This window comes from Heterodontus francisci, chromosome 1 (genome assembly GCF_036365525.1).
Source record: "Heterodontus francisci isolate sHetFra1 chromosome 1, sHetFra1.hap1, whole genome shotgun sequence".
In the NCBI taxonomy this organism is placed as follows: Eukaryota; Metazoa; Chordata; class Chondrichthyes; order Heterodontiformes; family Heterodontidae; genus Heterodontus; species Heterodontus francisci.
The window spans coordinates 243,293,778-243,306,998 of NC_090371.1; the positions used below are offsets into that span (position 1 = coordinate 243,293,778).

Consider the following 13,221-nt stretch of genomic DNA (forward strand, 5'->3'; position numbering starts at 1 on the left):
ATTCATCTTGCACCACTTCACCAAATAAATACTACTTTGGGGTGAGTCAAAAGTAATTCCCATCATTAATTTTGAACTGATTTACTAAATGACAATAAGGCTTACCAGAGTCTAACAGAACAGGAAGGTTCTGTAGCTTGAAGTTAGATACCCTCTTGCTGATGGAGCTGGTGAGAAAGTTAATATTCTAAGAGCCCCTATTCAAGTTCTTTCTTCTTTGAACTCTTGTAAGTGCTTTGTTTACAGTGAGCTTTCCAGTAGTTTTGCAGACAATATTCAACTGCTTTTGTGCTAACATTAATATTTTCAGCATGCTATGATCAAACAAGAACTAAAAATAAAACAGACCTAAAACCAGACAAGAGGCTGAGAAAAAAACTATTGCCTCATTAAAAGCAAGTGAATTTAAAGGGCAGGAAATTGAGTGAAGGATACCTAAATGTAATTTAAAATAGAATTGATTATTTTAATGAAGCGCTTGCATATTACACTGGCTTAACAGGCCACCAGAAAACAGTATGATATAGTATCCGTCAAAATCAATTTCCATGCAATTTCTCAGCAGCCCCAGTAGCTTGTCCAATTGACTAGAAAATCTGCCCTATGTCTTCTACAGTTCCTTTTTTCCAGGAAAACCTTTCCTACATATTAGGAGAAACTCAGGAATTTTATTGTACTCCAGATGGGCTCCATATTTCATGTTGGTGGAACGCTGAGGAACATTCAGTTAAAATCAGCATCTGATCTGATCTGGCATTTCACAGCCCTTTGAATGGTACAGACTGCAAGCTTCATCACCTCCAAAAATATTCACACTCTGACTCATCTGTATGATTTATAAGGGGGAATTGTGATATTGTCAGAATTTCAACAAAGTCTTAGATGGTTTTTAAAAGAGCAAGATAGTTATTTTATGTATGGGGTCATGCATATACGTTTATTTCACAAACTGAGTTACTGTCCAGCTTAACAATTCTTTCCTATATGTTTGTTCAGTAAAAATAAATAAAAGTATGGAGTGGCGATGGTGGGGGCATGGGGGATGCAGGAAAATTGTCTTAGTATGGTTTTATTTTTTCAGCAGTCTGAAAAAATAGATACAAAGTTACATATGTACATATAATTACAGATATAAGTTGAGCATTATGGTAATTATGGTATTGTCAGAAAATCAGACATATTGTTGTAAAAATCTCATTTTAGGATTCCAGATCTGGAAAAAAGATCAAAAGATTTACTGGTGGTGATCTAGATAATATCTGTGTCAAAGATTAACTGCTAACATTAGGAAGTCTAAATGAGAAATAGGTGATTTTGCTAAATAGAGATCTGGTATAGCCATTCCTTAATTTAAAAAGTTCAAATAAACTCAAAGAAAGCATTTTAGTTTAGTTTAGTTTAGTTTAGAGATATTTGAGACCTACCCCTTGGTAATGTACTCACTATGCAAATTCAGTGATATGTAATGCTGTTGAATTGTATAAATTTCATGATATGAACCATATGTATTTTAACATATTGGGAGTATTTAGTCATCATATTACTAGAATCTAAATAAAAGTCAATTCAATTTAATTCACTTCCTTGTCAGAAAAAGCAATGCATCACCTAATCATTGTAAAGTGGGAATATTATACTGCAAGAATTATAGAGACTATTACTGAGCTGTAATAATGTAAATTTTTTGTATGTTCATATAATAGAATCATAGAACGGTTACAGCACAGAAGGAGACTGTTCAGACATAATTTCTTCTGTTAAAATTTAAAATGCCAAACATAATGAAACTGTGACTTAAGGAACAAGCTGATGAGTTGTCCAAACCCACTTACAAGCAATGTTTCATTTTAATGTAGAAATTAATGCAGTACTCCTTAACGCTATTTGTCTGTCTCCATATCTTCAGCTACTATTAGATGTTATAAGATTCATCTCCGTCACATGGAAAATGTTTCTACTTGACCCAATAGCATGAATTCATGATCCTGTAAGCCCATGACACACTCCAACATGGGGGATGAGGGGATGGGGGTGGTTCTTGATTGCACTCTCTCAACTGTGGTTGGCAGGGCATAATGTAAGTTATATTTATGTACTTCAGACAGTATAGTACTATTTTTCCAGAGATAAATTTTCTGCTCAGATTTTTATGTTGAATTACTTTTGGAGACAGCCATAATTTTCCTAAAAATGCATGTCATAATAATGTATTTATAAATTTACATTACTGTATAGCGAATAACCTATCAACCTGTTAGGATACTGGAGAGGTTAGTCCTGTGGTAAAGGTACCATTGCCTTGAAATGATGATTTTGAGATATAAATGTACAGTTACTTAAATCTCCATATGAAAGTGTTACTGTTATACGAGTGGGTGTTAAAACAAGAACATTATATTCTTTATTAAGGAATTTCATGTGGACACATCAGCAGGCTAAAATTTAAAGAGCCTAATTTCAAAGTACATGTTTCAGCAGTCATTTTTGAGGAATACAGATTAGTCTTGAAGTCACTAGTGCTGTTTCCAGTAACGATGCATCCAAACAACCACCCAGCAAGTATGCAGATCAAGATGCTAACCAGCAAGTAAAAAAAATCAACTTATGTCTTCCCTAAGCTGTGCCAGCAAGTTCACTTTTCAAGAGGAAGAAGAAGGCTTATGTTAGGATGAGACGTGAAGGCTCAGTTAGGGCGCTTGAGAGTTACAAGCTAGCCAGGAAGGATCCAAAGGGAGAGCTAAGAAGAGCAAGGAGAGGACACGAGAAGTCATTGGTGGATAGGATCAAGGAAAACCCTAAGGCTTTCTATAGGTATATCAGGAATAAAAGAATGACTAGAGTTAGATTAGGGCCAATCAAGGATAGTAGTGGGAAGTTGTGTGCGGAATCAGAGGAGATAGGGGAAGCGTTAAATGAATATTTTTCGTCAGTATTTACAGTAGAGAAAGAAAATGTTGTCGAGGAGAATACTGAGATTCAGACTACTAGGCTAGATGGGATTGAGGTTCACAAGGAGGAGGTGTTAGCAATTTTGGAAAGTGTGAAAATAGATAAGTCCCCTGGGCCAGATGGGATTTATCCTAGGATTCTCTGGGAAGCCAGGGAGGAGATTGCAGAGCCTTTGTCCTTGATCTTTATGTCGTCATTGTCGACAGGAATAGTGCCAGAAGACTGGAGGATAGCAAATGTTGGCCCCTTGTTCAAGAAGGGGAGTAGAGACAGCCCTGGTAATTATAGACCTGTGAGCCTTACTTCGGTTGTGGGTAAAATGTTGGAAAAGGATATAAGAGACAGGATTTATAATCATCTTGAAAAGAATAAGTTCATTAGCGATATCAGCACGGTTTTGTGAAGGGTAGGTCGTGCCTCACAAACCTTATTGAGTTTTTCGAGAAGGTGACCAAACAGGTGGATGAGGGTAAAGCAGTGGATGTGGTGTATATGGATTTCAGTAAGGCGTTTGATAAGGTTCCCCACGGTAGGCTATTGCAGAAAATACGGAAGTATGGGGTTGAAGGTGATTTAGAGCTTTGGATCAGAAATTGGCTAGCTGAAAGAAGACAGAGGGTGGTGGTTGATGGAAAATGTTCATCCTGGAGTTTGGTTACTAGTGGTGTACCGCAAGGTTCTGTTTTGGGGCCACTGCTGTTTGTCATTTTTATAAATGACCTGGAAGAGGGTGTAGAAGGGTGGGTTAGTAAATTTGCGGATGACACGAAGGTCGGTGGAGTTGTGGATAGTGCCGAAGGATGTTGTAGGGTACAGAGGGACATAGATAGGCTGCAGAGCTGGGCTGAGAGATGGCAAATGGAGTTAAATGCGGAAAAGTGTGAGGTGATTCACTTTGGAAGGAGTAACAGGAATGCAGAGTACTGGGCTAAGGGGAAGATTCTTGGTAGTGTAGATGAACAGAGAGATCTTGGTGTCCAGGTACATAAATCCCTGAAAGTTGCTACCCAGGTTAATAGGGCTGTTAAGAAGGCATATGGTGTGTTAGCTTTTATTAGTAGGGGGATCGATTTTCGGAGCCACGAGGTCATGCTGCAGCTGTACAAAACTCTGGTGAGGCCGCACCTGGAGTATTGCGTGCAGTTCTGGTCACCGTATTATAGGAAGGATGTGGAAGCTTTGGAAAGGGTGCAGAGGAGATTTACTAGGATGTTGCCTGGTATGGAGGGAAGGTCTTACGAGGAAAGGCTGAGGGACTTGAGGTTGTTTTCGTTAGAGAGAAGGAGGAGGAGAGGTGACTTAATAGAGACATATAAGGTAATCAGAGAGTTAGATAGGGTGGATAGTGAGAGTCTTTTTCCTCGGATGGTAATGGCAAACACGAGGGGACATAGCTTTAAGTTGAGGGGTGATAGATATAGGACAGATGTTAGAGGTAGTTTCTTTACTCAGAGAGTAGTAGGGGCGTGGAACGCCCTGCCTGCAACAGTAGTAGACTCGCCAACTTTAAGGGCATTTAAGTGGTCATTGGATAGACATATGGATGAAAATGGAATAGTGTAGGTCAGATGGTTTCACAGGTCGGCGCAACATCGAGGGCCGAAGGGCCTGTACTGCGCTGTAATGTTCTAATTCTAATTCAATCTATTATTTTGAAATGATGCAAGCAATAAACAGAAATCATTATTTTCTTAAAGAACTAGGCCTTAAAATTATGCTGTGAGACACCATTCACGTTATGTAGAGCGCCAAGAGCCGAGGTTCCCAGCACTGGGCTGAAAATTACATTTTTACATTAGAGAGACAGCACTGAAACAGGCCCTTTGGCCCACCGAGTCTGTGCTGACCATCAACCACCCATTTATACTAATCCTACACTTATTCCTACCACATCCCCACCTGTCTATATTTCCCTACCACCTACCTATACTAGGGGCAATTGCTAATGGCCAATTTACCTATTAAAATGCGGGGGTGAGCTCTGCCTCGGCCTTTTTTTGCAACAACCACCACCACCCACCAACCCCACCCCCCTACCCCCTACCCCCCACTCCTCCCGGAGTAATTCTCCAGTCCTTTAACTTCTAAGTTTCACAAGCCAGGATCCCTTTAAACATGGGGATACCAAACAGCCACCCAGCGTAGCAGAGGCACTCCCCACCGCTAGCAGGATCCCAGCGACGGCAGGAAGAGGCCCTTAATTGACCATTAATAAGCTACTTAAGGACCTCAATTGGCTTCTGGGCAGGAAGGTCACCGTCGACCTATGCTGCCCCCAGGCAGATCGCTTGACGAAAAGGAGCCACACAAAATCCCAGCCTGTGTATTTATCTGGAATTCATTTCTCTTCTATTTAAAATTAATTGATTCATACCTTGGGTAAAATGTTGGAAAGAGAAGCGTGAGACAATGGGTTAATGGTTTAAACATGTAATAAATTTGAAGTCCCTTTGGACTGTCAGTTCAACAGTTCGAAGCTGACTCCATAGTAGTAACATTTATGATTTTTACTGAAAGCATAATGGAGACATAATACATTACAATATTCGAGGCGCAGTTTACAAGTGGAATTGAGAATCACATTACCCGTTATTGTCCTTTGGGTCGATCATTCCTCACACCTTCTACTCACATAAGCATCTACACCTCACTGGTATCCTTCCTGAATCTTCTACCATGAGAATGACCCAAACTCACTAGAATATACCCCAAAAAACAGAACTGTGGAGAAATCCATCCAACCATAAGCACAGCAAGTTCTGTGTTCAAAGGCAGGCCTCCCATATATGCTTTTTAGCCTTAATACAATCTTTTTCTGTCCTTGTTTTCTGTTTCCATGGTTGATGATGCAACCCAGGACCTTGAGGGCAACAAGAGTTCTAACTGTAAATAAAACTTCGATTTTAACATACTTTTCCCTAACTCTAACATGTGGAATAAACCTCAAGTAATAAACCTACAGCCTAGCAACCTTAATATTAAACTGAAATCTAGTAAAGCTTAATGCTGAAAAATAGTAAAAGGGAATTATATTTGATTACATTTCAACAACTTCGTGCTGTATTCCACGGTGTGATATCAAGACCTTATTTATTTCCTTTTCATAGACAACATTGCATACCTTGCTGCACGGTGCAATCCAATAGCCAATTGCAAGAAATGGGAGCCCAAGCGCAATAATGAGCACCACAAGGCATTTCATAGCTATGGGCTGCTCCCGTAATCCTGAGAGGTTTTCATACCATATTGTGAGTAGTTGCTGTTGGCAATTTGGGTGGGCAACAAACTGTAAGGAACAAAGAATAATTCGTTAAAACAAGTCCTGTAACATGTAGGTGGATGGTTTGAGTAACTTTTGCTCATTCCTACATTCCTCTCCTCTTATTCATTTTATTTATGTGGACATTTTTGTAGAATAGAAGTCCAGTAATGCGCAATAGTCAATGTGACCAAACCTTTGATTTCTTGGTAGCATTCCCTCCTCTGAGTCAGAAGGTTCAAACCTAACTGGCAGGCAGTGGGTGCTTTCTATTGAAACTATAAAGCTGCTATAGATGCTGCAGCCCTGAAATTACACCATGGGGTATCAACCTATAGTTCCTTTATGGGTTATCTGAAATTCCTTTCTGCTATTTTATTGCAGCTTCAACAATACTGCTACAATAATGGATAGAAGATGTGCACTACAATCCCATAACAGACAGTGCAGTCGATTGTAACCCATCCACCAGAACCAGGCAGCTGAGCAGTTAAATCAAGTAGATTTCTTACCCGGTCAGATCCTGCCTCTTTGCACTGTTAACCTGCAGGCTTTTGCAGGCGAATGAGATAGCCTGCTAATGTAGATGGGAGCCTCATATTATGCAGATTGGGGTCCTCACATCAAAAGGACTCCAATGCAGTTTTAACCAGAGTCTGAGTGGGTTAGCTACTATGGTTTTCCTTCTGTAGCTGATTGCAAGACATATAAGAGACCCTTCTGGGAAGTCTAAAACTGCTCTTTGTAGGACCAGGAGATTTCTCACAAGGAAAGTCACGGATTCTCTTGGCCCAGACTCCCTCCTTCCTTCCTGTCAGACCCTTCTAAGACCCACATCCCTGGCACTTACCTGGAAGCAGACAAGGACCCCCATATCTTACCCCATTAGCATCCTCTTTATGTGCATTATAGGTGGAGAAATTAGTGACTCACAATTTCAAAGCCATGCAGTCAGTGCAAACAAAACCCACTGCTGTGAGAACTAGAGCAAACCCAATATGTTGGATGTGATTTCATAGGGCACATTGTTTGTTACAATTATGATTGTTAAAATGCCAAGACTTTAAAGGAAATTGTACCTTTTTGACTTCATACTTAATGGCGAGTTTGACACGAGTTAAACCTGCTCTTTGACAGTGGTGTGCTTCATCTTGTTCAGCTTCCACATCGCCATTCAAAATAGCTTCAACTTCTTCACTGTCTCGGCACAGGTCGAGAACACCAACAACAAAGTCTTTGCATTGCATAGATAACTTGCGGTAGTCATTCTAAACAAAAACAATAAAAAGACACTACTTAAGAAATTGGTTTAGCAAACCGCTTGGCTCTTCTGTTAATGGAGTATGAAAAGGCAAATCTGCTTTAAAAAGTTATATTTTTCGTCTCAGTTTGAGAAATAGTTTTTCACTCTTTTGATTCCTCCATGCCACAAATAATCTCCCAACCAAGAAGTGGTGAAAAGGGGAATACAGTCTTGTAATGGGAAGCTCTAAACTTTCCTTCGTCAATTCATGCAAAGATGTTTCCTTTACCTTTCAGAGAAGTGTCTCATGTCTATTCAAAACACCTTTGTAATAGACTGACTGAGGTGGGCAATTTATTATGAGCAAAATAGAGACATAAAATCACACATCCATGAACTGGGGGCATAGCCCATTAATATACCAAATATTTCAGTACTGTAGTCTAGGTTTGTGACAGTGACCCGCTTGCAAGGGAAGAAGCAAGAATATTTTCATGTATAGTTCATATTCACTATTTTTGGAGTAGATGAGAATTTTATTCATGAAATTGCAGTAATAGCTTTTCTTGTGTGTGTAAAATATTCATTTCTCATGTTATCAAGCAGTACTGAGCTGAAACGTCAAATGCAAGTTGGATTCTGCAGAAAAAACGAATTAGGAGAAGATATTTAGAACTGTCCGGGTCTTGGTTTACTTTATTCCAGAAACGTCATCTGTGAACTCAGCATACATTCAAATTCAAATTCCTCTTTAAAATCCAATCACCCATTTTTTTCCTCTTCTGATCGTCCAGATTTGTTCTGACCACTTTTGTTAATCCAAGATTGTTTAACTATTGCAGTATAAATAGCAACAATACTACAGAGCAACTCAATTCAAAGTTTAGAGTAAATGGAGATTCCATAATTGACAAAATCTTCAGCAATTTCACAACCCTATTGTGGTGTGTCATTATGCGATTTGTGTAAGGGTTATCCTCATGCTTTGGTACTGGGTTTTATGTATCAATGTATTTGAAAATGTACTTTGGATACATTTTCTATGTGTCACTTTTGAGTGAAAATGCCCACCAATGAAAGCATATGAGAGTGTATTTGTGCCTTGTAACAAGTTAACAGGTCAGTTCAACGTATGTGCACAAGGGACTGATACAATTTCATTTTTTCCAGGAAGCCACCATGCTTCTGCTCTGTATTTTCCCATTCAGTGCAGCTGCCATGGGGCAATGAACCTACCTCCCCTTATTCCATTAAATTACTTGTTGGTTCTCTTACATTCAGTGTTGCTGCACCAACTAGAAGACCATTTCATTGCAAAGGATCATAAAATATTTTGGGGTGGGAGAAGACCCATAAGAATGGTAGGTAAGAATGGAATATATCACAGTTAGATAATGCACAAGTAACACATTAAATTACATTATCACATCAAGGCTGGCAGTCAAAGGAGAAACATTGTTAGGCTTTTCTATAGGTGATTCTACCCTAGGAAAGGGCACAAGATAAATGTTCCAATTGCAAAGATAAACATGAGAAGAAAAAGTAACTATTTGCTTTAAAGGGACATAAGGAAGAATTTGATCATAAGCCATAAATAATATCTCAATGTGTTGCTGGGGTGATACTGCAATAATAAATAACACCCGTTGAGCCATTGAGGAGGTGTGTAGACACAGGTTTGATTTCTCTCAGTCCCTTTGAGTTCCCAATTGTAGTCAAGTGGCAAGTTATTGAATGGAAGCCTGTTACTTCTTCACTGGGTCAAAGGAAAGGTCAGAAAGAGTTTTGTCATTAGTCCCTTTCATCCATTACCTGGTTCAAGAGCAGCATAAGTGTAAGCCTAGGAGTAGCTCATCCAAACTTCCTATTAGCCATGAGAACAGTGTTCCCAGAAAGAAAGAAATGAACAAAAAAAAATCTAGGGTAACATATAACCATGATGTAGCAACAGAACCATGATTTAACAACCTAGGCCCACACCTCTCACACCTCCCCACCCTTTGGCTGTCTTTTCAATGTGGTACCATCTTAAAGTCCTCACTTCCCTCCTTACATCGAGCTGAGGTGCATTGTCATCCCTGAACATAAGAAGTTTCCAGAAGTGACTTTGTCTTTAGCATCTTCCTGCATCTGGTGAACAGTACACACAAGACAGCAGTAGAATTGTACTGTGGAACAATTTTACTACTGTTACTTCCATTTTAAAAATTACTTAAAAGTAAATTATTTGAAACACATCATAATAAAAAGTGACTCCCTGCAAGATGAGCTCCTGATCTCAGCCATGTTGTTTTGGGAGCTGCTGAGTCCAGTTAATACCCTGCTTTATAGGGAAGTAGGAGAGATTGAAGGGAGTGCCACTCCCAGCCATTCTTGCTCATCTCCTGCCAGTCAGTTAGTCAGTGGTCTGGGGTGAGAACATCAGTTTACCCTTGAATTATGGATTATGGCATGGAGTGACCTAAAAGAGTGGGTGGAGAAAAAACATAACATAACTTCAAAAAAAGGTTAACGCTCACCGATGATGTCACGTTGTGTGGACCCTTTACCAACTCAATTTTCTTGTTTTTAAGCTAGAAAAAAGATAATGAAGAGGCTTTAACATCCTAATGAGAGCCCAATGGCACTGAATAGGTGTAGTTACAATGTTAATAGCTTGTTATAATTTAAATATCATCATTTTTGTCATCCCTATGTTTTATGTAATTCAATTGTCTCCATGATCCCAAGAATGTGTGAGAACATAGCTCAACTGTCAGACAAAACTGATAAAACTGCAATAAAAAATTTTTATAAATTTTCATCATCACATCTGGTATTGCTGAGAAAAACTTTACACAGGCTTGAAGATAGAACAATGCTCTGTAAAGCCTGACTTCAAACTCCTGAATATCAATAAACCGAGATAAATAAAAGCCATTTGTCTGGCATATACCCCTATTTTGTAGGAAATGTAAACCAGATTTGAAAGAATCAAAACTGCAAAATGTCTGTCGCACTGAGTTTTCAAAGATGATCTGTTAAGTTAACCATGCCAAATTACAGATGGACAGGAAAATCTACCAATCACTAGCCATGAGTCAGGTCAGAAAAAAGTATCAATTGAAAACTACCAATCAACACACACTAACCAATCAAATAACTGATTTCTTTAAGCAATCAGGAAACAGAAAGTACAGGAAAATAATTCATTTAAAATCTGTTGATCTTTATTTTTTCATGCGCCTGTGCTGTTCCTGTATCCCTTTGTTCCTCTTTCCTTTAACTGTCTATCTGTTCTTAAATGCTGACATAGCATTTACAGGGAGACGAGAAGGGAATGGGGGTGAGGGCAAAAAGGAGGTGGGTCAGAACTGCCAGTAAACCCGGAAATGCGAGTAATGTGGAGGTTCTGCCGAATTTAACCACAGGATCTTTCTTTCCTTCATTTCCCGGGGGCAGCTATTAGGCAGGAAAGCCTGCCCTTGTAGGCCCCAGCTGAGAGTGGACAGGAAGGAGGGGGAGATTATGGATGGAAGATCAGATGGGAAAGAGGTTGGATCAAGGGGATAGTGCACCCAATCATGGGGAGGGAAGCAGGTTTGCTTGTGAGGCCAAGAGGAAGCACTCTTGTTCTTCCTCGCCCACAGGCAGTGCTGGAAAGGCACTTACCTCCTGGATCCAGCACTTCTCACTTTCAAACTCACAACTATTTAGCTTTTGGCCTACAATACATCAGGACATTTCTGCAACTACCAATTTTCTAAGTCACATCTGCCATTGATGCCCTTGACCCCATTAAAACCATTACTCTCTCTCATCCTAGTGGTTTCCCCGAGTACAGATCTCATCTCCACTCCTTTAAGTCCAAGGGTTGCAGATTTGAACTTCTTTAGCAGACAACTGGTAACCATCCATCACCCAGATCTGGCTGGACTACATAAAACATTATAGGGCCCTGCTCGCCATCATTAAAACTGTACACTATTTAAAGATCTTCCAGGAACACAAAGATAACTCTGGCTTCTCTTCTCAACTACAAATTGTCTTTTTAACCCCTTCCCCCACCTCCCTGTTCCCCAGTCTCCTCCACCCTCATCTACAACAATGTGCAAGGATCTCATGGATACTTTTTGTCATGAAGATTGACACCATCCATTCAACTGCTTCTGCTGCTTCCCTGCCTTTCCCTAGCCCATCAGGCCGTACTTCCCCTAATATTTCCCACTGCCGTAGTCGTGAACTCGGGTCTTTCACTAGATTCTATCCCATCTTCAACTTTGCCCTCTCTGAGCTCATCTTGTTCATGAAACCTACCTCCTGCTCCCTTGATCCTATTCCCACAAAACTGTTGATCATTCAACCTCCCTTCCTGGGCCCCATATTAACTGATATTGTGAAAGTTCCTTCTCCTCAGGTACTGTCCCCTTCCCCCTTCAAATCTGCTGATATCACCCCTCTTCTCAAAACATCCATCTTTAACCCCACCATCCTTGCAAACTAGGGCGGCACAGTGGCGCAGTGGTTAGCACCGCAGCCTCACAGCTCCAGGGACCCGGGTTCGATTCTGGGTACTGCCTGTGCGGAGTTTGCAAGTTCTCCCTGTGTCTGCGTGGGTTTCCTCCGGGTGCTCCGGTTTCCTCCCACATGCCAAAAGACTTGCAGGTTGATAGGTTAATTGACCATTATAAATTGTCACTAGTATAGGTAGATGGTAGGGAAATATATAGAGACAGTTGGGGATGTGACAGGAATATGGGATTAGTGTAGGATTTGTATAAAATGGGTGGTTAATGGTCGGCACAGACTCGGTGGGCCGAAGGGCCTGTTTCAGTGCTGTATCTCTAAAACAAAAAACTAAAACTACTGCCCTATCTCCAACCTCCCTTTCCTCTCCTTGAACATGTTGTTGCCTCCCAAAGAATAGACCATAAGGCCCATCGAGCCTGCTCTGCCATTCAAACCGATCATGGCTGATCATAGGATTCAACTCCATTTTCCTGCCCCTTGCCATATCCCTTGATTCCCTGAGAGACGGAAAATCTGTCTATCCCAGCCTTAAATGTACTCAATGATCCACGATCCTCTGGAGTAGAGAATTCCAAAGATTCACATCTCTTTGAGTGAAGTAATTTCTCCTAATATCAGTCCTGAATGATCAATCCCTTATCCCATGTTTTAGATTCCCCGAGCAGCAGAAATAATTTCTGTGTCTACCCTATCCAGCCCTTTTAGAATCTTATAATGTTTCAATGAGATCACCTCTCTTCTAAACTTCAGAGAATACAGGCCCAATTTACTTAGCCTTTCATTATAGGACAACACCCCTCACCCCAGAGACCAATCTAGTGAACCTTCACTGTACCACCTCCAATGCAAGTATATCCTTTCTTAAATGTGGAGACCAAAACTGCACACAATACTCCAGATGTGGTCTCACCAAAACCCTGTACAACTCAAGCAGTACTTCCCTTATTTCTGTACTCCAATCCCCTTGCAATAAAGGCCAACAAGCCATTTGTCTTCCTAATTGCTTGCTGTACCTGTATGTTAACTTTCTGTGTTCCTTGTATAAGCACACTCAAGTCTCTTTGAACATTGACATTTACAAGTTTCACACCTTTTAAAAAAATTCTGCTTTTCTATTCTTATGACTAAAGTGCATAACTTCATACTTCCCTATGCTATACTCCATCTGCCATCTTGTTGCCCACTCACTTAACCTGTTTATATCTCTTTGCAACCTCTTTGTGTCCTCCCCACAGCTTACCTTTCCACCTACCTTTGTATC

The 13,221-nt window shown here is 40.3% G+C and overlaps 1 protein-coding gene across 1 annotated transcript in view; it reads right to left on the reverse strand.

Moving 5' to 3' along the window:
* LOC137371896 (short transient receptor potential channel 3-like) overlaps positions 1-13,221 on the reverse strand; it is a 148,722-nt gene that overhangs the window by 119,300 nt on the left and 16,201 nt on the right. Inside the window, exons 2-3 of the mRNA XM_068034941.1 lie at positions 7,288-7,476; positions 6,071-6,235 (exon numbers count right to left, since the gene is read on the reverse strand). Coding sequence (XP_067891042.1) covers positions 6,071-6,235; positions 7,288-7,476 — 354 coding nt within the window. The remainder of the gene's footprint in view (positions 1-6,070; positions 6,236-7,287; positions 7,477-13,221) is intronic.